Source organism: Myotis nattereri, assembly GCF_964212035.1.
Source record: "Myotis nattereri genome assembly, chromosome: 17".
Taxonomy (NCBI): domain Eukaryota; kingdom Metazoa; phylum Chordata; class Mammalia; order Chiroptera; family Vespertilionidae; genus Myotis; species Myotis nattereri.
The window spans coordinates 14,253,797-14,279,790 of record NC_138092.1 but is presented as its reverse complement, the minus strand read 5'-3'; the positions used below and the strand labels follow the sequence as shown (position 1 = coordinate 14,279,790).

At 43.5% G+C, this 25,994-nt stretch overlaps 2 protein-coding genes across 4 annotated transcripts in view; one reads left to right on the top strand and one right to left on the bottom strand.

The window, feature by feature from the left end:
- DCAF13 (DDB1 and CUL4 associated factor 13) overlaps positions 1 to 6,545 on the bottom strand; it is a 28,727-nt gene extending 22,182 nt beyond the window's left edge. Inside the window, exons 1-3 of one of the 3 annotated variants that reach the window (XM_081111214.1) lie at positions 6,384 to 6,545; positions 1,578 to 1,777; positions 908 to 1,015 (exon numbers count right to left, since the gene is read on the bottom strand). In XM_081111214.1, the coding sequence (XP_080967340.1) occupies positions 908 to 1,015; positions 1,578 to 1,777; positions 6,384 to 6,453 (378 nt within the window). In that variant the 5' untranslated portion in view covers positions 6,454 to 6,545. The remainder of the gene's footprint in view (positions 1 to 907; positions 1,016 to 1,577; positions 1,778 to 6,383) is intronic. The other 2 variants (XM_081111216.1, XM_081111215.1) reach the window with 2 other exon arrangements.
- A 90-nt stretch (positions 6,546 to 6,635) lies between these two features.
- On the top strand, positions 6,636 to 23,119 carry SLC25A32 (solute carrier family 25 member 32). Its single transcript, XM_081111729.1, has 7 exons — positions 6,636 to 7,124; positions 13,025 to 13,175; positions 16,208 to 16,293; positions 19,052 to 19,212; positions 19,593 to 19,706; positions 20,260 to 20,405; positions 21,533 to 23,119. The coding sequence occupies exons 1-7, from the start codon at positions 6,971 to 6,973 to the stop codon at positions 21,666 to 21,668; spliced, it is 948 nt and encodes a 315-aa protein (XP_080967855.1). The 5' UTR covers positions 6,636 to 6,970; the 3' UTR covers positions 21,669 to 23,119.
- Positions 23,120 to 25,994: the final 2,875 nt, after the last annotated feature.

Below are 25,994 nucleotides of genomic sequence, written 5' to 3'. Positions count from 1 at the left end.
TCCACATACTTTTAAATGTGAAAAATGAAAACACATAAAAATCTAGAGAGAAGACCTTTTTGTAACCTTGGCATGAATCAAGTCCTTCTATGCCTGACACAAAACTCCAGAAACTATTTATGTTAGTGGTTTTCAAACTGGACTACAGACCTCTAAAGGACCCTGAGAATTTTTCAGAGATCCATGAGGTCAAAACTATTTTCATAATGTTAGTTAAGTCATCATTTGCTTTATCACTGTGCTCATAAATGTACAGATGGTAAAGAAATATTGATGGTAGAAATGTTGGCACCTTAGCCTAGACCAAGACAAGAAACTATGGTAACTTAGACTTGGGTGTGTGGCAGATAATGTTCAAAACATTAGATCAAACAAGTTATAAAACAAAATGTATAATATGACCTGGTTCGGGTGAAAAAATTCTGGATAAGGATAGTGGTGATTATTGCACAGTGATGTGACATACTTAAGTCCACTGAAATGTACACTTAAAAATGGTTACAATGGTAAACTTTGTTATGTATATCTTACCTCCCCTCATATGCAATGATTTATTTCTTCAATGATTTTCAACTGACACAATACAACTTACTCATCCCTAGCACTGAAAATCCTCCAGAATAAAATAAACTACCTTTCTAGCCTCACCTTGCATTAATCCTACTTCTCAGTGTTCTATAGGATATTAGTTCACTATTATATTAGGTAATTTATTAAAAAATCAAAAAGCATTGGGAAGGGTGGATTACATAAAGAAAACTAGTACTTTTCAAGGTTTTAGTAAGTTATTTTGCATTGTGAAACTCCAAAAGAGCCTTGGAAGGAATACATGAACTTAGAAAATACTCAATTAGATCAGTCTTATACATGTTGAAAAGAGTTAATAATGTAACTGTATTATACTTACAGTAAAAAAAGAACTCCCACAAAAACGTGTACATATTCCTCGTACAAAACCTTCATGTGCCTGTATTGTACGGATACAGTTTCGTTTGGTCAAGTTCCAAATTCTGACCTATGATAAAATATACCAGGAAATTTCAATAAATTGTAATTTCAATAAAATGTTCAGGCAGAGGACAATTTTCCAAGAAAAAATAAATTCAACACTGAAAAAAGCTATGAATCATTCTATCAGATAGCTAAAACCAAAAACTCGGATTGTAATAATGCAATGATTAATGGTAAGTATACTAAAGGCTGAACATTCCACCTGTTAAATACTCTGTTGATTCTAGTTTAAAGTGTTTCAAAGCTTTCTTTACCAGAGTGAAAAGTAATTAAGTGTTGAATCATTAATAACATCCTGTTATTAATAGAACTCACACGGAAATATCTTTATTATAAACATGTTTTATTATTTACTATGAAATTAAGACTTAACCTACTACATTTTTTAATTTCTTGGGTTTAGATAAAGAAACTACTGAAATTACTAATTCAATCCTGAAAATTAAAAGAAAACAAAACATATAAAAATGAAATAAAACCAATGAAAACCCACAGTAACTCAAAATTAAAGGAAGAAATTTGTAACATTTTTAGCTTAAAATATCAACGTTTAGAGTGCCACTTGCCTCTCCATCACATGCCCCAGAAAGGACAGTAGCCAGGCTCTTTGGGTGCTTTGCCAAGCAATTGACTCCATCTCGGTGACCATCCAGAGAAGCAAGGAATGGCTTTGCAAATACCCGTTCCAGTTTGGTAGCATTTAAAGCTCTTACGTATTCTCGTGGGACCTCAAAAGGATGTAAGGTAGGATCATAGTTTCTTGGAACTGAAATAAGAATGACTCCTCTTAATAAAACAAATCACATTTAATATTTCCGCGATCTTCCTCAGCTAAGCATTCAATTTGTTATGCAATAAGCCATTGTTAGGGACACTGTTCTATGTCTAGCACTGTGAAGAATACAAAAGTGGAAGACCTTTTGTCCAGAAACCTTTCCAAAATTGCCAAAAAATCATGGAATGCATTTATTTTGCAAAATAATTACACCCTATATATACACATAATTTTCCCTTTTATATGTCCTAGTACACCTTCAACTGGTTGTAAGCCTTCAAGGGCAGACTGCCACTACATCCTTCACTTGTACTCTTCACCTGTACGCACAAAACAAGTGCATGATAAATGTTTGGCCGACTGAATGCTAAGCAACTTGTGGGGCAGGGAACATTATTAATCTCCAGTGCTAATCACTGTAGTGTCAGGCATACACTGTTGAGATTATGATTATAGCTATTTATGGAGCACTTTCCATGTTTGTTTCCCATGTGTCAGGCACTGTTGCAAATACCTTATATTAACTCATTTAATCTCCACAACACCCTATGGGTTAGGTTCTATTACTATTTCCCACTTTATATATAGACTAGAGGCTCGGTGCACAAAATTCGTGCACCGGAGGGTGGGGGTCCCTCAGCCTAGCCTGCCCCCTCTCACAGTCCGGGAGCCCTCAGTGGATGTCCTACTGATGGCCTAAGCCACAGTCTGGCAGCAGAGGCTCAGACCTCAGCCATATCACGGAGGCTTGGAGCAGGTGCCCCTCTGTGTTGATCTCTCAGGCTCCTGGCCGTGCCTTGTTCTCTCCCTTGAGTGGCGGCCAGGGCAGGTGGGAAGCTTGGCTTCCTCCATCACCGGGGCAACCCAAGCCTCCAGCTCTGTGGCCGCCGCCATCTTTGTTGGGTTAATTTGTATACTCGCCCTGATTGGCTGGTAGGTGTAGCGGAGTGACACCAATTTGCATGTTTTTTTTTTAAATTTTTTTAATATATATTTTATTGATTTTTTACAGAGAAGAAGGGAGAGAGATAGAGAGTTAGAAACATCGATGAGAGAGAAACATCGATCAGCTGCCTCCTGCACATTTCCCACTGGGGATGTGCCCGCAACCCAGGTACATGCCCCTGACCGGAATCGAACCTGGGACCTCTCAGTCCGCAGGCCGACGCTCCATCCACTGAGCCAAACCGGTTTCGGCTGCATGTTTCTCTTTTATTAGTGTAGATGGAGAAACTGAGGCACAGAGAGATAACTTGTCTATGAAGTGATGGAGTCAGGATTCAAACCAAGGAAGTCTGGCTCCAGGCTCAATGTTCTTAACTATTGTGCTATGCTGCCAAACAGGCTGTTTCAGTTAATAATTATGCTTAGGAAATCATTTGAAGCCCACAGATCTAAAAAACCCTGAGTGTCTAAAGTAGATGTATCTTTGGGAGGAGGGAGGGAGGGAGGGAGAGGGGCAGAGGATGAGGGAAAAGAGGAGGGGGAGACAGAGAGAAAGAGAGAGATATGAGAAGCATCCATCAGTTGCCTCCCACATGCAACCACACCAGGGATCAAACCTGCAATTTGGTTATGTGCCCTGACCAGGAATCGAACCTTCTGGTGCATGGAACAATGTTCCAACCTACTGCGCCACACTGGCCAAGGCTGCTGTCACTTCTTTTTGACTCCCTGATAATAATGGTCTGTGGAAAAACACAGAGATTCTACACAAGATAAACCCACAGGGTGATCTGGTCATAAATTCCTGGATCTGGTCATAAATTCCCAAATGGGCAGGACATGGTGTGTAGCCACACCCCAGACATAACTTCTTTAGTAAAAGGTTTGTCTTTGCCTTAAGCAAGCCCAGTCCACTGCTTCTGTGCATCTAGGTTAACAAACCTTTGAAATAAGCATAAACTACCATCAAGAGAGTGAAAAATCTTGTTCAAACTCATAAAAGAAACTGCAAAACTGTCATTCTCCAGAGCACCTGAAACTTTGCTTCCTGGCAATTGCCAGTTTGGCTCAAATAAATTCTTATAAAAATGCTCTACAGGTGTGGAAGTTTCTTACATCACCAGTGCTGATCCCAACATTCAATCAGGCTTAAAGATCAGTCATTCTTACGCATTCCACACTCGAAGATGAAATTTGCCAAAACTTAAAGTCCTACTCAAACTCTCTTGGAAATACTTCTTATTCATTCTTCCCTCTCTTTTCCTACCTTTAGTAACTTAGTTTTGGCCCTTATTACTTTATACTTGAACTACTGTAATATCATCTCGACTCTATTTGGTGGCAGTTTACACTATCGCCAGATTTATCATTTTAAAACACGGCCTTTACATGTTGCTCCCATGCTCAAAACTTTCAAAGCTCCCTACAGTGGTAGTCTTCAAACTCATTAGTAACAGAGTTTTTAAGCAGATCTCTCCCCCTCAACCATATACACTGAGTGGTCACATTATTATGACCAGCCAGATTATTATGACCAGCCCCTCAGTACAATGAAGTGAATTAGTTATGCGAATAATGATAATGATAATAATAATAATAATAATAATAATAAAACCTTGAGAGTATTTGCTTAGGGAGTTTTCAATATTCAGTATTTTTGGAAGTGTCAATGAAGTACTGATGGGGTGGTCATAATAATCTGGCCACTCAGTGTATATGTATACTAGAGGCCTGGTGCACGAAATTCATACATGGGGGTAGGGAGGAGGTCCCTCAGCCCGGCCTGCACCCTCTCCAATCTGGGACCCCTGCCTGCCTGATCGCACCTAACTGCCTCTGCCTGCCAGCCTGATCCTCCTAACTGCTCTCCCCCCCGGATGGCCTGATCCCCCTAACTGCTCTCTGCTGCCAGACTGATCCCCCTATCTGCTCTCCCCTGCCGACCTGATCCTCCTAACTGCTCTCCACTGGCCACTCCAGGTCAATGAATAAAAATACTCAAATAAGTACTTGGATGCTGCACAAAATTTGCAAGGAAATAACAGCTAAACAAGAATGAAAGGATAAACAAAGGTAACAAATGTCTTCCTTATGTTTTACAGAGCCAATACATTTATTTTTCCATTTTGCTGTTAACACTTTCATCATGAAGTATAAAAAAATAGGAAGATATATCCTATCCTATATAATAAAAGCCTAATATGCTAAGTGTCCAGTTGTCTGTTCAACCAATCAAAGCGTAATATGCTAATGATATGCTAAGGCTGCTCAACCACTTGCTCTGACATGCACTGACCACCAGGAGGCAGGCAGTTGACCGGTCAACCAGTTACTATGACGTGCACGGACCACCAGGGGGCAGAAGCTCTGACTGCTAGGTTAGCTTGTGGCTGAGGTCCAGCCAATCAGGACTGAGTGAGATGGGCTGGACACACCCTGGAGCCATCCCACAGTCCCTCCCAGGCCCTGATTGTGCACCGGTGGGGTCCCTTGACCTGGCTGAAGGGCCCCCCCTCCACCAAGTGCACCAATTTCGTGCACCAGGCCTCTAGTAGAAAGTAGGTAAGAACTTGAACAACAAGATAAGATAACTAATCACCTCCTAACACTGAGATTCCATGACTAGCCAGTCATTCACTCATTCCTGCATTAAGATAATGCCTAAAATGCACTCAGACTGGTAAGAGTAAATATAAGCTACTTGTGAGAAAGGTAAAACTAGAGAGGAAGATGAAACCAGGTTCAAGAAATGGAGACGATGTCAAATCCAAGTGACATAACCGAATGCATATCCAAAACATTCCTGTCTTGTTCCCTAACCTGTAAGCATCTTGCGAATAGATTATTTCCTTCTTAGCAATGCTCATATGTATACTGATTGCCTCTATCTCATTACTCAACCAAAATAATGAAATAGTGCTCCAGCCTCAATTTCCATCACTTCTCCCTTACACAAACTCTGATGACATGACCCCAAGTTCATTTTTGCCTTAAGGCCTTTGAACTTATCTTCACTTATAATAGTCTGTTGACATTTGGTTGGCCCCTTGTCACTTAGCTATCATGAGCAACAATATAATGCATAAGCAGTCAGCATGTTAATGGGGGAAGAGCCCAGGACGGATAAACAAAAACTCATTAATTTCATTAACCATTTCCAATTCCAGGAGTTGTTCCTGAGAGAAAACGGATTGCTTTGTTTCACCTGTATCTCTTCCTACATCCAGACGTAGGTAATTTTCAGTAACAAAGTGGCCAGGAGTTAGAGCAGCAGTAAGGTTTGAAGAAACCTTAATTTAGTTGTTAAATCCTTCAATCCACGACTGTGGCTCATTCAAGCTGCACTTTCCAACAGCTGGAACCTGAGAACCATCTTGGAGCCGCACTGGGGGGGGGGGGGGGGGGGAGGAGAGGAGCGGAAGCATTCTTCAAGGAGCTAACTTTCGCACTGACCACAGGCCAAGTTCTTTTAAAAAGGACTTCAGGAGAGTTAACTGCTGCCCAGTCCCGCCACTGCCCGATCGGTAAAGAGTCGCCTTGGCGAAAGCGGGGCAGGGAGAGAAAGAGACCACAGCGCCGGGCTCCCCGCCAGCCCTCCTCCGTGGAAGCGAGGCCACACTCAGGCCGCGTGCTCCCTGCGAACCGGGCTCACCTCTCTGTAAGTCCAACTTGGTTTCGCGGACGTAGTTGTCCGGGTTCCGGCTCAGCATCTTCACCTTCATCTTGGCTGCCGGGGGCTCGCCCACTCCACCAGCCTTTCCCCTCCGGGTTCCGGGTACCGCCCCCTCCCCTAGCACATGCTACTTCCGCTTCTTCTCGACGACTTCCTGTCACGTGACTCCCGCGGCTCGGACTCCGCCTCCTGGGCTGGGCCCCGCGGCGCTCCGTAGCTCCCCGCAGAGGTGGGTCCGGGGCGGTGCTGAGCGCTCCGGTCCGCGTCCTTCAGCCCCGACTGGCAGCCGCTGTGGGCGAGGCGGGGCGGGGACTCGCCCGAGGCGTAACCCCACCTCCCGCGCGCTCTCCCCCGGCGCGACTCGCGGCTGCGGCCCTGTCATGCCCCTGTTGCTGCCCGGTCCCTCTGCTTCGTGCGTCCGCGTCCGCGCGCCGGCCCCGGAAGTGGGCTAGCACCCCGCTGTTCCCGCTTCTCGGGGGGAGGGGCCCGTCGCCACGGTGGCGGCCACCGCATCGCGTCCCACCTCGGCGGCCCTAGGCGCCGTGGTATCTGCAGGCCCCGAGCCAATGACGGGCCAGGACCAGCCGGCGCCCGGGTCGTCGGTGTTGAGCACGGTGTTCCGCCACGTCCGGTACGAGAACCTGGTGGCGGGTGTGAGCGGCGGGGTCCTGTCCAACCTCGCGCTGCACCCGCTGGACCTGGTGAAGATACGCTTCGCCGGTAAGACCCCGCGCTGACCCCGGGCTCCTCATCCTCGTGGTCGCCCCCAAACGGGATGAAAAGGGCGCAGGAGGGAGGCCCGGGTCCCCCCTGCGCCTTCCGGACGAAGAGGCGAGCGCTGAAGCTGCGCTCGGTCCGGGCTCAGCGGGGACTAGAGTGGAAGCCGGGGGCCTGGTGGAGAGATGCGGCCGCCGCCGTCGCCGGGGTCCCCCGAGAGTCGGGGTGTGGGGGGGGGGCGCAGGTGGAAAAGCCAGAGGCAGGTCCCCACCGGTGCACAAGGTGCGACTCCACGCCTGGTTTGTAAAATGAAGGGCTTGGCACGTTACGGGCACAGCCTCCCCTCGGGCAGAACCTTCGCGGGGGGCGGTGCTTCGGGAGCACAGGGCGGCCACGTGCGTGGCGGCCCGCGGAGAGCAGGATGCGGGTGCTGGTGTGCGCTCACCTCCAGCAGGTGGGAGGCGGCAGAGTTTTCTTGAAGGTTGGTTTTTTTTTTATCGCTTAGCAGTGGTTCTCAGCCTTCCTAATGCTGCGACCCTTTAATACAGTTCCTCGTGTGGTGGTGACCCCCAACCATAAAATTATTTTCGTTGCGACTTCATCACTGTAATGTTGCTGCTGTTATGAATCGTCATGTAAATATCTGATATGCAGGACGTATTTTCACTGTTACAAATTGAACATAATGAAAGCATCGTGATTCATCACAAAAACAATATGTAATTATCTATGTGTTTTCCGCTGGTCTTAGGCGACCCCTGTGAAAGGGTCGTGGGACCCCCCAAAGGGGTCGCGACCCACAGGTTGAGAACCGCTGGCCTATAGTATGGTGCAAGGTCCACACTATAGGTAAGGAATAGGTGGGTAGAATCCAAGTGCTCTTTTCTTAATCCTCAGGGGAGGCTGTGTTTATTGATTTTAGATAGGGAGGGAGGGAGAGGAGGAAACACCCAGGTGAGAGAGAAACGGGGGGGTTGTTCTTCCCTCTAAAAGGGAGGCCTCGCGGGAGTGCGGGAAGAGTCCCTAGGTACAGGATAGTAGAGATGTATTTTGAGGGGGTTTCTGGTTAGGATGACATGTCCAGCACCCAGTCATGCTTTCCCCTGCCACTGTGGTTGTGGGGTGTCCACTGGGGAATCGTCACCCCTTGGGAGGGGAGATGCTACTAGAAGGGGCTCAGGGCTTTGGGTTTGCATCGTAAAAGAGGAGGTCTCTAGGTATAAGTGGATTTCCTGGTATGTGTAATCCTGGAAATCTCCTTGAAGAAATGTGTCCCACACTAGGGTGCAGATGAGAGCTTGCTTGTTCTTTGGTTAAATTGTTGAGTGATTCTGGAGGGCAGTTCTGAAGGTCCTGTAGCATAGGGTGGTGGAACTCTCCTGCCCTGGTTTCCATGAGGCTTCAGGAGATTAGTTAGAAGGTAGAGCAGGTCCCAGCAGGGGCAGAAAAGGGATCCCCTGGGAATTATTTTAGGACTAGAGGCCCCATGCAGGAAATTCGTGCAAGGGTAGGCCTTCCCTTGACTTCCCGCACCTGGGCTTCCCATGGCTGCTGGCAGCCGGCCCAGCCCCCCACCCGCACCTGCCTTGGCCTGGTGCTGCCGGTGTCCGCCCCCCCCCCCCCCCCCCCCCCCCCCCCCCCGCCACCGCCCTTTCCCCCTCAATTAATCACTCCGCCCCTGGTGGGCTGGGCCTCCCTCTGTGGGGTGATGTGGGCCGATGGCAGGCCCCGACCAATTGTATCACACTCACCTTGGCCGGCCTGGTGCCAGTGCATGTCATAGTGTGGTGACCCGGATGGTCGTTCAGCTGTTCGGCTGTTCAGTCGATTTGCATATTATGCTTTTATTATTATAGAAGGTTACGGCGACACTCAGAAAGATAGAATAAGAACTACTAGGAAGGTGAAGCGGGTGATTTAAGCAGAGGTACCAGAACGTGAGTCCTCTGGTGAATTTTGTCTGTTTTGTTGGGTGCCCTTGTCTCAGCCGAGAGATTTTGGTCGTTGTCTCTCCTGTTCTTGTGCAGGAGTATTCTTCGGTGGGGGGTCTGCTTTCTCGGTTCTGGAGGGTGTGCTCTCTCAGGGTCCTGGTCTCCTGGGGCTCAGTAGATGGAGTTTCCCCTGGGGACTGAAGGGTCCCCTGGTTTGATTCCGGTCAAGGGCACACGCCTGGGTGGTAGGCTTGATTCCCAGTAGCGGGTGTGCAGGAGGCAGCTAATCAATGATTCTCATCATTGATGTTTTTCTCTCCCTTCCTCTCTGAAATCCATAAAAAAATATTTTTTAAGATATATAGATTGCTGATAGCCATATGTATCTGTATCTGCAAAGGTCCCATTAGATCTTAAGGTTCCTCTAGAACAACGGTTCTCAACCTGTGGGTCGCGACCCTTTGGGGGTCGAACGACCCTTTCACAGGGGTCGCCTAAGACCATCGGAAAACATATATAATTACATATTGTTTTTGTGATTAATCACTATGCTTTATGTTCAATTTGTAACAATGAAAATACGTCCTGCATATCAGATATTTACATTACGATTCATAACAGTAGCAAAATTACAGTGATGAAGTAGCAACGAAAATAATTTTATGGTTGGGGGTCACCACAACATGAGGAACTGTATTAAAGGGTCATGGCATTAAGAAGGTTGAGAACCACTGCTCTAGGAGGACTAGTATTTTGAAAGTTGGGCAGGAAGTAAGGAGCAATTCTATGAAGGAAAAATCAGTGAAAATTATGGAGTATTATCCTTTGGAGAAAACCCACAGAGGCATATAATTTCCACGGAGTATATGAGGCATGCACAAATAAATTATGACATAACACTCATTGAGCAATTTACTAGGAGCAAGACAGTGAACTGTGCATTATCTCAATTATTGCTCTGAACAACCCTGTGAATTTATTTCTACATTATACAGATGAGGATAATAGCAGTTGACGAACTTGCCCAAGCCACAAGTGTGTAAAGATAGAGCTGTGGTTTGAACCCAGGCAGTGTAATCTAAAACCCTCTGGCACTTAACCACTCACCATACTACTACATCTAGGAATCCCTGGTACACAGTGGCTTGTACATGAAGATAAGAATTTTGGATTTGGCTAAGGCCGCTGGCCTATCTGACTTGGTGTCTACTGCAAATTTTTGTCTAGTAACAGGAGAGATGTCAGTGGAGATAATGATTGAGGAATGGCGTGGTTTGCCTAGTGAGTTTTAGAGTGTGTGATGAGCATTCCATGCCTGAGGAAAGGGAATTCTTGGACCTGAGAAGATTGGTAATCTTGATGAAATGGGGAGAGTAATAGGAGACCAGTAGGGCTGAGGTGACAGATAAGGGCATTGAAATTGGGTGGGAGGATAAATTAAAGACCTAGGACAGTGGTCAGCAAACTCATTAGTCAACAGAGCCAAATATCAACAGAGCCAACGATTGAAATTTCTTTTGAGAGCCAGATTTTTTAAACTTAAACTACATTGTTATTAACCTACCTGTATAGTTTAAGTACTGTTGATATTTGGCGCCTCTCCCCGCGCTGCCTATCCCGTGGCCCGCCTGCGCCGTGTCTCCTGTCCCCACTTCTTCTAAGGCCACTTCTTCAAAATAGACTCGCTCAGGCCGAAAACCGACCTCTGCAAATGGGCCACGAAGTTTCAGTCGCACTGTACGTGCGCACCCGCACGTGGTATTTTGTGGAAGAGCCACACTCAAGGGGCCAAAGAGCCACATGTGGCTCATGAGCCGCAGTTTGCCGACCACTGACCTAGGAGCCATAGCAGGGCTTTGTAATAATAAAGCCCCCAGTATGGCTGTGAAATTGTGATAGAAAAGAGGAAACTTTGGCAAAATGGACAAGTGAAATCAAAATAGTTGGTTGGCCATCAACATTAATTCTGTAGTTTTATGCTTTTGTAAAATTAAACCCTTATAATAAAATTATAGTATCTAGTGACAGGGGGTGTTAGTCTTGAATGTACCATTAAATCAAATCTGGACTATTTCCATGAGTCAAATACGAGTTAAAACTCAAAGATATCCAGAGTAGTAGAAAAATTAGAAATTAGTTCATATAAGAAATGACTAGAGGAACTAGTTTAGTTTGGTGGGAAGATGGGGGAGTGGGGGAGGAGCCTAATGTATTTAGAAAATTGTCATGTGGGAAAGGGAGCTGCCTTATTATATGTTGATCTAAAGGGCAGATCAGAAGTTGGATAGAAATTACAGGGAAGCAGATTTTGGCCTGGCAAATTGGTGGTGCTCAGAAATGAAAGTGGTTCAGGGGCTGGATCATAGAGGTTAGAAGATATTTTTGTATTGGGTGGGAGTCTGCATAAGGTGATTGTTGAGATCTCTTCTAACTTTAAGATATACATTCGTCCCTTGGTATCTGCAGGGGATTGGTTCCAGAATTTCTCCCCCCTCCCCCCCTGCCTCCCATCTCCACCCCATGGATACCGAAATCTCCAGATGCTCAAGTCCCTGATATAAAATGATGTAGTATTTGCATATAACTTATGCACAGCCTCCCTAAATCATCTCTAGGTAACTGATAATACTAGTTGTTATACTGTATTGTTTACAGAATAATGACAAGAAAAAAGTCTTCAGTACAGATGCAACCATCGTAGGCTTAATCACATAGGACATGTCAGCAACAACATAACTTTTTTTTCTTAAATATTTTTTATCCTGGTTGGTTGAATCTATGGGTGCAGACGTTAGGCTGTAATTTTAAATCATCAGGAATGATGAGAGAGCCCCAACAAAGAAGACTGTAAATGAGGTATAAAAATAGTAATTTTCTAAAATACCCTGAAAACCTAAGCAAGGAACCAAAGTGCAGAGTTCAGTAACAAGAATAGTACACAGTTGAGTTTTGATATAGTATTACAAGAGCCAGTAGCATAAATAAACCAATACTTATTGAATGATTGCTATGGGCCAGGAAGGATTTTAAGGGCTTTATATGTAATCCTTTGTAATTTTCAGAGTTAGGTTCTATTGTTTTTCTCATTTTATGGATGAGAAAACTCAGTTACGGAGTTATCAAATAACTTACTCAGGGTCACACAGTAAGTGTTAGAATTGGGATTCAAACCCAGTGAGTCTGACTCCATGGCATATGCTGTTAGTTAGAAACCATAAGTGGGGTAGTTTGGTATAGCTAAAGGGTAAAATGCTAAAGGTGAAAATGAAAATGATTCCAGAAAGTTAAGAAGCTGCCAGATTGACACATCTTTTATGCCATGAAAATTGGAAGCCAGGTCTGGGGTTAAGAATAGATTAGGACTAGAGATGTAGGAACTAGCACGGGGACAGCATTTGAAGCTACTTAGTAGTTGAGAGACTATCCCTGTTGAGTGGAACGGCTGCTGATAAAAGTCAGCATTTGAAAGATGGGCAGAAGACAAGGAGGCAAAGGAAATTTAGTGGCCAAAAAAAGAAATAAGGAAAGAAGAGGACAAGCAGGAGAGTGTAGTGTGAAACTAGACGAAAGAAGTATTGTAGGAGGTCAAACAATGACAGGTGCGGCTGAACGGGTTAGTCAGTTTATTTTTGAGTAATATTTTTGATCATTTGAATCCTTAATCTTGGATATCTGTACAAAGCATGTGTTGAAACCTATTTACTTAAGAGACTTATTGGTCATTTAAGAGCTGCTACTCCAACACTTCCTACAACATTATTTGAATGCTCAGTATGCCCTCAATAAAAACATGAATAAATTCACGAATGTGTTTTTCAAAATATTAAATAATCCTGGAAAATAATTTCCTCTACCTAAATAGGTTTTTCTTCTGAATTTATCTCCTTTGTATGAATGTGTGACATCTATGTTTATATGTGATTCAGAACTTGAACTTTGCTCTCACCTGACTTTGTGTATCTTTTACTGCAGTGAGTGATGGATTGGAACTGAGACCGAAATATAAAGGAATTGTGCATTGCTTGACTACCATTTGGAAACTTGAAGGATTACGGGGACTTTACCAAGGAGTCACCCCAAATGTGTGGGGTGCAGGTTTATCCTGGGGACTCTACTTTTTCTTGTGAGTAGATCTATATCAGTTAATAAAGCAAGATGAGTCACTTAATCAGTTTCTCTGAATTAAAAGTGTCAGAAAGAACAGAATGGCTTATTTCATTCTCTGTTAGCTCTAGCTAACGGAGGCATTTGGTCTGGAAGAAAGTTCTTAACAGGAAGAAGGCAAAGAGATGAAATGGAGAAACACTCTTATAAAAGCCATTTCTGTGAGATGAATTCAGGAAAATGACTTACCAAAATACATTATGATTCATAATGAAGCTGGAAGAGCAGAAGAGAACAGATCTTGGGACTCCTGTAGGAACACACACCACAGGAAAGTCCTGCTGAAAATAGAAAGCAAAAGCCAGTGCTTAGCTGAAAGAGTTTGAGGCATGTTCCTTCTTACCTCTTATTTGACCCACTTCGTCATCTTCCCAGCTCATTCATTTCCTTTATCCTTAGCCTGTAAGATATCATCACATGTGAAATAACTGCTATTGCACGCTTGCTGACGAAGCCACAGCAAGTGCCTGTGGCAGCACATGCAGCCTGTTGAGTGCAGGAGAGTGTGGGCACAAAGCATCATCTCCCTGCAAAATAAAATTCAGCTTTAGTATTGTTGAAGTATTTTTTATCTTCAGTTCTAAGACATACTTAGAAGAGTGAAACTATATGTATAAAATTCATGCTATTAGGAATTTCAGAGTTGTGTAGGTTCTCCAAAGAGAGTTTCTAAGAACAAGCCATGGAAGGTTTATGTGTTGAAACAGTGTACGTGTTTCACGTTAGAATGGTATGTTAACGCTTGGAGAGATTTATTTCGCTGAAATCTTTTTTTCAAGAGAAAGTGGAAATCAGAGTTAGAGCAAATAGGCTGACTTGACTCCCCTGCTCAGGAGCATGTTAGTGGCTTTCTATTTTCTGCCAAATAAAGCCCAAATGTCAGCCTGCCACTCTCATGTGGCTCAGTTCTCCCTGACTCCCCAGTCACCTTTATTATGACTTCTGCTCATGCTCATCTATTTCCCTATTGTGACTATACCTGTCTCCATACTCAGCCAGTGCCACTTTCTACACAAAGCTTTCTGTGATCTCAGTAATAGTTTCTCAATCTATGTGCTGCCGCCTATGGTCCTTGTTAGTCTGTTAGGAAGGATCCCTTAAGAGTTTATCTTTATCTACTAGACTTGCCAACCACAGCACCTGAACACAGATGTTTAGCACATATTTGTTAGGTGCCTTTTGTGGTCTCTTTTACCTTGTCTGCCCAATCACTGACCACCTCTGTACCTACCCCCTCCTGGTTTTCCCTGTCGTTTTTATTAATTAAAGAGTGTATCATTAAAATATTTTATATATATATTGCTACTCATATATATTTGGGGAAAGGAGAGGCATAATCTTAACAGTAAACCATTCCAGTAAATTCATTCTTGAAAAAGGTCGCATTTTGTGGCTGCATTATTCCTTGACTTACTTTTGAGGCATTATTGTTAAGTTACATGCCATTTTATTTTCTTATTTATTACTAGGGGCCCAGAGCACGAAGATTTGTGCAAGGGGGTGGGTCCCTCAGCCCGACCTGCACCCTCTCCAATCTGGGAGCCCTCTCCAATCCAGGAGTTTCTGTCTTTGCAATCATATGAGCGAATTGTCTGAGACCCCCAACCCACTTTGGTTTGTTGCTCACAGAATAATAGAGGCCTTTTTTTTTTCTTTGCTTCATTGGTGGAGATTTCCTGGAAGTTTTAGGATATCTTCCCTTTAATTTTTCCTAGACACTCTGATTTTACTTATGTCTCTCACCTTTGCTTTCCCTCCATCCCCCACTGCAACAGGAACTTGCTCCAGGCTCACTTTGCTCTAGTGCAGTGGTTCTCAACTTTCTGGCCCTTTAAATACAGTTCCTCATGTTGTGACCCAACCATAAAATTATTTTCATTGCTACCTCATAACTGTAATGTTTCTACTGTTATGAATTGTAATGTAAATATCTGATATGCAGGATGGTCTTAGGCGACCCCTGTGACAGGGTTGTTCGACCGCCAAAGCAGTCGCGACCCACAGATTGAGAACCGCTGCTCTAGTGTCTAGGACCGTGGTCCGCAAACTGCGGCTCGCAAGCCACATGCAGCTCTTTGGCCCCTTGAGTGTGGTTCTTCCTAAGCCTTAGGAGTACCCTAATTAAGTTAATAACAGTGTACCTACCTATATAGTTTAAGTTTAAAAAATTTAGCTCTCAAAAGAAATTTCAGCTGTTGTACTGTTGATATTTGGCTCTGTTGACTAATGAGTTTGCCGACCACTGGTCTAGGAGATCCATCTGCCACCAGAACGACTATTCCCAGAATTCCTGGTGCTCCCCATGCTCTGCGCTTCCACTTCCGGTCCTGGGCCTGCCACCAGAACGACTATTCCCAGAATTCCTGGTGCTCCCCATGCTCTTGGTTTTCCCTTCCTGCTCTGTCTCTGTCCCATGGCCTCCCACTCTGCCAAGTCCTCCAAGCCGCCAGCTCTCCCTCTCTGCTCTCTGTCTGGCAGCTTGGGGAGCCAATTCCCCGAGCCGCTCCACTCCCCACTGGCTCTCCTGCTCTGCTCTCTGCCTGGCACCTATGTATGCAAATTAACCTGCTTCTTCGGCAGGTTAATTTGCATACTCACTCCTGATTGGCTGATGAGCGTAGCAGAGGGACAGTCAATTTTCATGTTTCTCTTATTATATAGGATTATTATTTTTTTGTTGTTAATTCTCATCTGAGGATATTTTTTCCATTGATTTCTAGCAGAGTGGAAGGGCGGGGGAGAGACAGAGAGAGAAAAACATCGATATGAGAGAGACACATCGATTGGTTGCCTTTCACAAGGTCCCGGGATGGAGCCTGCAACTGAGGTATATGCTTTTGATTTGAATCGTACCCAGGACCCTTCAGTTCATGGGCCAGTGCTCCAACCACTGAGCAAACTGACTAGGACCACACCACTTTAAAACAGACTTGACTGCTTTATGACACCTACTGAAATATTTATTAAACTGCTTATGTTTTATTCTTTTAGTTACAATGCCATCAAATCATACAGGACAGAAGGAAGAGCTGAAAGGTTAGAGGCAACAGAATACCTTGTCTCAGCTGCCCAAGCTGGTAAGACAGTGTAAAATTTAAAATGTCATATTTTCACTATTATTTTATTTGCCTTTTTACTTTTGAACACCAGAGTTTAAATGTGCTTATCTAACTATACTAATCAGTGATCACATGAAATTTCTTTCTTTTTTTTTTTTTTCTTTTTTTTTTTTTTTTTAATATTTTTTATTGATTAAGATATTACATATGTGTACCCTCTACCCCCCCTCCCCCCGCTCATCCCCTCACCTCCCCGTTGTCCGTGTCCATTGGTTAGGCCTATATGCTTGCATATAAGTCCTTTGGTTGATCTTTCCCCCTTGCCCCCACCCTCCCCTACCTTCCCTCCAAGGCCCGACAGTCCAATCAAAGCCTCTCCGTCTCTGGATCAGTCCTTGTTCATCAGTTTATGTTGTTCATTATATTCCACAAATAAGTGAGATCTTGTGGTATTTATCCGCTCTCCAGTTCCATCGATGCTGTGGCAAATGGGAAGAGTTCCTTTTTCTTCTTCCTCTTCTTAAAGAATACCTTTCAGCATTTCATATAATGCTGGTTTGGTGGTGATGAACTCCTTTAGCTTTTTCTTATCCGTGAAGCTCTTTATCTGACCTTCCATTCTGAATGATAGCTTTGCTGGATAAAGTAATCTTGGTTGCAGGTTCTTGCTATTCATCTCTTTGAATATTTCTTGCCACTCTCTTCTGGCCTGCATGGTTTCTGTTGAGAAATCAGCTGACAGTCGGATGGGTACTCCCTTGTAGGTAACTGACTGTCTTTCTCTTGCTGCTTTTAAGATTCTCTCTTTATCTTTTGCTCTTGGCATTTTAATTATGATGTGTCTTGGTGTGGTCCTCTTTGGATTCCTTTTGTTTGGGGTTCTCTGCGCTTCCTGGACTTGTAAGTCCATTTCTTTCACCAGGTAGGGGAAGTTTTCTGTCGTTATTTCTTCGAAAAGGTTTTCAATATCTTGCCCTCTCTCTCCTTCTGGTACCCCTATAATTCTGATGTTGGTACGCTTGAAGTTGTCCCAGAGGTTCCTTACACTATCTTCGTATTTTTTGAATCTCTTTTCTTTTTTCTTTTTCGGTTGGGTATTTTTTGTTTCTTTGCATTTCAAATCTTTGACTTGATTCTTGGGATCCTCTTGTCTGCTGTTGGATCTCTGTAAATTATTCTTTATTTCAGTCAGTGTATGCTTAATTTCTAGTTGGTCCTTTTTCATGACCTCCATGGTCTCACTATACTCCTTGAGGGATTTATTAAATTTATCGGCGGTTTCCATAAAATTCTTGAAAAACCTTATAAACGTGGCCTTGAACTCTATATCCAGTCGTCTGGCCTCCTCCGTTTCTGCCAATTGTGACCTGTTTCTTTGTCTCCGCATTTTGGCTGCTTCCCTGTGTTGATAGAGTGGCCTGCGCGCCAGGTGTCCTGTAGGGCCCAGTGGCTCAGCCTCCCCAGTTACCTGGGGTGGACACTCTTGGTGCACTCTTGGTGCCTTGGTTGTTGTAGGATCACTGGGAGGAATTGACCTCCAGGCCAATTGGCTGTGGGAAGCAGCTGTGTCTGAAGTGGGAGAATGGTCCCCCTCTGACCACTGGGTACAGTGGCTCCTGGATCTAAGGAGGTGCTAAGTCAGCCCCTGCCTGAGGCCACAGAGCAGGAACCACGAAGAGGCTCAGCTGTGAAGCAATGCAAGCCGCTGCGGGGCCTTGGGCCTTCTCTTGGAAGTTCCGGGTCTGCTTGGCTGGGCTATAGTTAGGTACATTCACATGCAAAAGCCTCTGCTGCAGCCTGGGTGGGGCGGGGTCTCAGGGAGTCAAAAGGGGCGGAGAAAGACGCTATGGCTGATTCTCCGCGCCAGGAGTCGCGCGTCTCAGTGTCCCAGTAACGGCTGCAAGCACCTCTGAGGGAAATCCGCCCTCAAGTTTGCCCGCTGCCGCCTGACAGAGTCGCCTCTCCCCGTCTGAGACCTGGGTCCCCAGAGACTTCCCGGAACCGGAGTTCAGAGCAGTCGGGAGCTTGTGATTCAAAAAGACAGCCGCGTCCTCAGGTGCCACCCCCTTTCCGCGCGCGCGCGAGCCGCCTCCGCCGCCGCCGCCTCCGTACCTCTGCACTCAGCCTCCGTAGCTCCTCTGGCTCTCAGCGTGCTTTTCTTTTCTTCTAGTTGTAGAAATTACACTCAGCCAGCCTTCCTGTTGTTTTGGACGATGTTTGCTCCGTCCTTTGGGATAATTTTCAATTGTTGTGTGGGGCGACTATTTCCCAGTGTTTATCTATGCCGCCATCTTGGTTTCTCCCACATGAAATTTCTTAAAAAGCAGGTATTCTTATTGATTACTCTGGATCCACGGTTCTCAACCTGTGGGTCGTGACCCCTTTGGCGGTCGAACGACCCTTTCACAAGGGTCACCTAAGACCAGCCTGCATATCAGATATTTACATTATGATTCATAACAGTAGCAAACTTACAGTTATGAAGTAGCAACGAAAATAATTTTGTGGTTGGGTCACAACATGAGGAACTGTATTTAAAGGGCCAGAAGGTTGAGAACCACTGCTCTGGATAGATTCCAAAGGTTTTACTTGTCACAGGGTAGTAAAACTTAGAAAAAGTATAACTCTCTAATAGTTTAAAATGATTCCATATAGTGTTTCTTCAGTTGAAGTATAATTTCACTTTTCAAATTATATAATTTAGTAGCCTTGTTTAATTGCCTCATGTGTGTATAATGCCTGTATGCTAAGTAATCATATTCTAATTTGCTTTTAGGAGCCATGACTCTCTGCATTACAAACCCATTATGGGTAGCAAAAACTCGCCTTATGTTACAGTACGATAGTGTTGTTAACGCCCACCAGCGGCAATATAAAGGAATGTTTGATACACTTCTGAAAATATATAAGTATGAAGGTGTGCGTGGATTGTATAAGGTAATGAATTATTATCAATGTATTTTTAATAATTGACCATTGCAATTTCCCTTGGCTCTACTGTCCAAGTTCTGAATAAGCTGTAGTCAGTTCTAAAAAGAAGCCAAACTTAGGCACGAAACAATATAATGGGAAGTGAAATATAGTTTACAGTATTGGAATTGTACTTTAAGCTGTGTGTCCCCATACCTAAGATGTATTATCATAACAGGGGTGGGTGTGAGAATGAGAGCTGTCTAAAATGTTGTCGAGTAACCATTTCACATAAGTCACACACTGAGGTCACCCATCCCTTACTCCCCTCCCTGGAAGCTGTGGTGTTTGGGAATTAGCTTAGTTTAGCTTTTCTTGGTTGTTTTTTTTTTTTTATTTTGTTTTAGGGGTTTGTTCCTGGGCTGTTTGGAACATCGCATGGTGCCCTTCAGTTTATGGCATATGAATTGTTGAAGTTGAAATACAATCAGCACATCAATAGATTACCAGAAGCCCAGTTGGTAAGATGATTCCTGAAAAAATGTAATATTTACTTTTATGGACATATAATAGATGGAAATGTTGTTGTGTTTACTTTGGAAGTATTGTTGTGATGATGAGTACTGACTCTGCCACTAATTTAACTTATAGTTAAATATTTTATAGGCTAATGACACACAAATGTTAAATATAGAACCCCTTAGCCCTAGCCGGTTTGGCTCAGTGGATAGAGCGTCGGCCGAGGACTGAAGGGTCCCAAGTTTGATTTAGGTCAAGGGCACATGCCCGGTTGCGGGCTGGATTCCCAGTAGGGGGCGTATAGGATGCAGTCAGTCAATGATTCTCTCATCATTGATGTTTATCTCTCTCTCTCTCCCTTCCTCTCTGAAAGCAATAAAAAAATAGATTAAAAAAATAGAAACCCTTAATTGCTCAAAACTTGTGTTAAGAGGGGAAATAGTATTTTTCACTTCAGATCTACTTAAATGTTTGTTTTCCTGTATAATTTATATGTTTATGTTTTTAAAGAAATCCTGTCCAAAGAAAGACACTTGTTTTGTGTTGTCATTTTAGAGCACAGTAGAATATATATCTGTTGCAGCACTATCCAAAATATTTGCTGTAGCAGCAACGTACCCATATCAAGTTGTGAGAGCTCGTCTTCAGGATCAGCACATGTCTTACAAGGGTGTGTTGGATGTTATCACAAGGACTTGGAGGTAAGAGCATGTGGTATATCAAAAGGGCTCTTAGGAGGTACCTTGCAAATCAAACTGTCCAGTTGACATAGTTTTATAGCAAAGGCCAGTGTGCTGCGGTGAGCACGTGGCTGGTGGCCCCTGCTTCCCCACTTCCCATTTACTGCATATGGGAGCATGGACTTAATCTCTCTGAGGCTTGATTTGTAAAATTAGAACATCTAGGCTGACAAGGTGATTATAAAAATCAGAAGAGATCTGTGAAAGTGCTTTGACAAATTAATAAAACAAAATTTAGATGTTATAAAATATTTGAATGGCCTATATTCAAGGAAGTCTTAAAAGACTTGGTTTAATACAGTTAAGAAGGCCCCACACCTGCTATGGGCACCATAACTTTTGCAAAAATAATAGCTCCTCGAATAACCTTGTTTCATTATAATGTCAATGAGATGCCATAGGACCTTAGTTCTTGTTTATATCAATTAGCCTGTGGTAAAATTGGTTTTGTTATATGTCATCTCACTTAAAGTCGCAGAACCTATTGACTACATTAAATGAGGGCTTATTGCACTAGTCTCCATGTATGGGAGAAATGCTTGTTCTTTGGCATGGGAATAGTTAGACTGTTATAGACATCCTCATAGTCACCTTCTAAAAGGCCAGAGCAGAATATTTAACATGTTTAAATTAAGTTCAATTTAGTAAATATTTATCAAGAATCTAAGTGACAAGATCCAAGGCCATATTCCTACTTTAGGCAGTAAGGACATAAAGTTTTATTTTGGTATATGCTATATTTACTGTTGTCTTGCATTTATATAATATAGGAGGTTTTTAATGCCTACATTAGATCAGATAATACTCCTACATGTTATACCTTTAAAGGCATTTGAAAGATGGTTATCGTTAAAGCACATTTCAGTGAAGTTTTGAGGTGTCCCTGTCCTCTCTTCCTCAGCCAGCCCATAAAAGGAATGTAACCCCTACAAATGGCTCACAAACTACATTATTGCAGGGTGTTGAAAACATGGACTTATATCGCAGTGAGGTTTGATTGCTGGCTCCATGCCCCAGGTCAGTTAAGCTTTTTATCTGCAGCCTACCTATATCAGAAACTAAGCATGTTTCTATTTTTCCCTCTAAAGGAAAGAAGGCATCGGTGGATTTTACAAAGGAATTGCTCCCAATTTGATTAGAGTGACTCCAGCCTGCTGTATTACCTTTGTGGTATATGAAAATGTGTCACATTTTTTATTTGACCTTAGAGAAGAGAAGAAGTAAGCAAAAAGAGATAAGTGCAGGACACCTGCCCGGGCAGCAGTATGCTCCTTTGTGTTTGATGTAAAGCTCATAAACAAATTGGTCTGTAATCATTAGAAGTCAAGAAACCACTAATCTTCACAATGTTTTTCTGCTTTTTGCCTTCCCCATGTATGTGGGACTCGGCTACCTCTGCCTGAACTGTCTGCCATTATCACAGCAGTAAAGCTGACATCAGTGGAGAGTTTCACAAATTTCTCTCCACTGTTCAAGTAGAAGCTGTTTTGCAGCATTTGCTAAATGGATTAGATGAATGTCCTTTTTCTACTGATTTGCCTGGATTAGCTTTAAAATTGACCTCTGTAATAGCAAGAAAATAGCTTCTTGTAAGAATGTCATCACTGTTTCATGAGTAGATTAAACTTTGAGGATTTGATGGGAAAGATATTGCACAAATCCAGACCATTTCAGAATTGAGAAATTTTGGTGAGAAAAACAAAATTGCTGTACATGCACTTTAGTTCAGTTGGAATATATGAACTAGAGAAATTTGAGAAGTTATGTACTTCTCCCAATTTGAGAAATATCTGACATCTGTTGTCATTCCATCACTGATTTTATTTCCAGAGGTTCTTAATTTAAAATGTAATCCTGGATCCCACTATTTTTTGGCATGGGTACCTACTGTATTTTAAATTTTAAAAATCAACTGGAATCCAGATGTGTCAGCCCTTATTTAGCATATAAATCACTTACTGGAGTTGCAAATAGATCAACTTATATTAATACTGGAATCACTGGGATGTGTTTGTTGACAACTGCATACAGCTGAGAAACTTTAATTTCCTACTTCAGTTTTGTATAAGTGGGTCCAGATCTCAAATAAATGACTAATCTACATTGGTTATTTAAATTCAGATTCAAGTACAAATTACATTAATGGTCATTATTGGTTTTACTTTATGAGTCATTGTAAATATCTATAAATATAAAGTTCTGCCCCAAAAGGATGCCAGAATAATGCTAATATTTTTATTTATCATAAATACCCATGACGGCTATTGCACTACCATCTATTTGTTGTAAATAAAATATTGTGGTTTTGAAAGCCATATTTAAATAGTTCTTTGAAAATAAGTCTATTTTTTTATATTTTGAAAATGGCATTGTTTTAAAAATAAAGGTGAAATGATAAGTACCTAATTACATGTACTATAATTTCTTGTAACATGCCCAGGAATACTTTATAAATTAAATGTGATGTATTTTTTCATACTCTGATTATACTATAATTCATATGAAATCCTGACATTGGTCACTATATGGAAAGACAAGCTGCAGTTGATATTTGGAGTTTTAGAGGTAGTGTCATTATTTGAATGCCTCCTATGTACCCCAAATTAATAAAACATAGTTTCTGTCCTTTAAGATCATATATGCTTGCAGAATAAATAAATAAACAGTTCTTAGTTAAGAATATGCAAGAAGATTTTTACAAAGCCCTGTAAGAGTTCTGAGACAAGAACTCATTTCCCTTCAACAAATAGTTACTGCGCTTCTGCCCTGTACCAGGTATGTTACCAGCATTGAGGATATAGCAGTAAATAAGCCAGACAACTTTCCTGCCCTCAGGGAACTTTCATTTTATTATGAATGCTAAAAACATACAAATATAAGCATCATAAAATTTCAGGTATTACATGCTGTAATAAAACTAAAGCAGGGTTATAAATAGTGTTGCTTTATTAAGATGATTGGGGCCAGGAAAGTTCTCTTTGAGGATGTAATTGAAACATCCTATATAATAAAAGCATAATATGGTGGAATGACCAGTCGGTGAGGGGTGGGGCTGGCAAGCAGATGGCGCCAGGCCAGCCAAGGCGCATGCCAACAGGCAGAGGGAGGGGATGGGTTTGGGGGAGAGGTGCCAGCGACCAGCGGCAACAAAGGAGCAAGGGCGGGGGGTGGGGGGACCATGCCGGCTGGCGCCATTCCCTGATCAGCCGCCTGGTCACCTCCTGCAGAGGGAGGCCAGCAGCAGCAGCAGCGGGGTGATGGGGGCGGCACCGTCCCCTGATTGGCCTGCCTGGTTGCCTCCCACAGAGGGAGGCCAGACTGCGGCTTAGGCCGCAGTAGCACAGTAGGACATCCCCTAAGGGCCCCTGGATTGTGAGAGGGTGCAGACCAGGCTGAGGGACCCCCCACCCTGAATTCACAAATTTTCTATATATATATGTAAAAGGCTAATATGCAAAGTGTCCCCTTGGGAGTTTGACCGGGAGACCAGGAGTTCGATCGCTTGCTATGACATGCGCTGACCACCATGGGGTGGCGCAGAATGAAGGAAGGCCCTGGCCAGCAGCCAGAAGGCCCCGATCGGCCCTGATCACTGTCCAGGCCTAGGGACCCTACCCGAGCACAAATTTTGTGCACTGGCCTCTAGTTTTTACATAACTGAGGAAGTAAGCCACAATGAGAGGAAAAACACTAATAGAAAAAAGGAAGTTCAAAGGTTCTGAGGCAGGAATTAACTTGGGTAGAGGGAATGAGTGGCCAGAAGATGTTGGACAGGTGGCCATTACAGTATGGTGGAAAAGTGCAGGTTCAGGAGCCAGACTGGCTTCAAATTTCAGCTTTCCCTTAGGCCAGTGGTTGGCAAACTCATTAGTCAACAGAGCCAAAAATCAACAGTACGATTGAAATTTCTTTTGAGAGCCAAATTTTTTAAACTTAAACTATATAGGTAGGTACATTGTTATTAACTTAATTAGGGTACTCCTAAGCTGGCCTTTGCTAAAAAACGTCCTCAATCTGATTGAGGTACCTTCGCTGAGGTCGACCCCTTCCAACTCTCCCATCCACACTCGTCTTGTATACTTGTTTCAGATAGAGGAGTGTGGATGGGAGAGTTGGAAGGGGTCGACCTCAGCGAAGGTACCTCAAAACAGTGTACCTCCCCCGCGCTGCGTATCCTGCGGCCCGCCCACCTGGGCTGCGTCTCCCATCACCCGACCAACTCACACCCCCCCACTTCTTCTAACACCACTTCAAAATAGACTCGCCCAGGCCGAAAACCGACTTCTGTGCATGGGCCACGAAGTTTCAATCGCACTGTACGTCCCGCACGTGGTATTTTGCGGAAGAGCCACACTCAAGGGGCCAAAGAGCCGCATGTGGCTCATGAGCCGCAGTTTGCCGACCACTGCCTTGGGCAAATAATTTTACTTCTGTTCATCTCAAGTTTTCTCATCTGTAAAATGTGTCTTAGATCAGTTCCTTCATAGCAACACCTGAGCTGGGGATTCTTGGGCAGGTGACTTACTTATTGAGGGAGTGCTCTTAGGCAAAATCTGTAATGGAATAAAGAAAACAGGATCCGGTAGGGGAAGAAGAGGTTTCTGAATTCCAGCCACAGCCTGACCCTATAGTGTATTCTGCAGTATGGATTGGATCCCATAGGTTGTCCTGCCCAGAGTTGAGGGGCTGAGCTAGTATGCTCCCACATCAGGCAGTCATTACTGCCTGCAGTGGGGGGAGGAAGAGCAGGAGGGGTAGCTGGTGCCTCTGCTCAGCTAAGGGCAATTCTCCAAATAAGGTGAGGTATGAGCTGTTAGCAGCCAACACCTGCTGCCGCTGGGCTATGGGTGCACCAGCCCTGTAAAAGGGGTCTGGGTGGGCCATCAACAGAATCTACCACAAATGAGGATATTAAAAATACATAGGCATAATTAATGCTCAATTAATATTTGGCAAAGGAGGCAAGAGCATTCAATGGAGTAAAGACAGACTCTTCAATAAAAGATGTTGGGAAAATTGGACAGATAAATGCAAAAAAAAATGAAACTAGACCACCAATTTACACCATACACAAGAATAAACTCAAAATTGATAAACGACTTAAATCAGAGGTTCTCAACCTGTGGGTCGTGACCCTTTTGGTGGTTGAACGACCCTGTCACAGGGGTGGCCTAAGACCATCCTGCATGTCAGATATTTACATTATGATTCATAACAGTAGCAACATTACAGTTATGAAGTAGCAACGAAAATAATTTTATGGTTGGGTCACAACATGAGGGACTGTATTTAAAGGACCAGAAGGTTGAGAACCACTGACTTAAATGTAAGTCGTGAAACCATAAGAATCTTAGAGAAATCATAGGCACCAAAATCTCAGACATCTCTTCGTAGCAATGTTGATCAATACATCTCCCAGCAGTTCTCAACCTGTGAGTTGTGACCATCGGAAAACACATATAGCATATCAGATGTTTACATTACGATTCATAACAGTAGCAAAATTACAGTTATGAAGTAGCAATGAAAATAATTTTATGGTTGGGGGTC

Bases quoted from the DNA above. Each gene is read 5' to 3' on its own strand.
- SLC25A32 (XM_081111729.1), top strand. From the start codon at position 6,971: ATGACGGGCCAGGACCAGCCGGCGCCCGGGTCGTCGGTGTTGAGCACG. The intron at 19,213-19,592 runs GTAATGAATTAT...ATTTTGTTTTAG, and splicing joins GTGTGCGTGGATTGTATAAG to GGGTTTGTTCCTGGGCTGTT. The intron at 20,406-21,532 runs GTAAGAGCATGT...TTCCCTCTAAAG, and splicing joins GTTATCACAAGGACTTGGAG to GAAAGAAGGCATCGGTGGAT.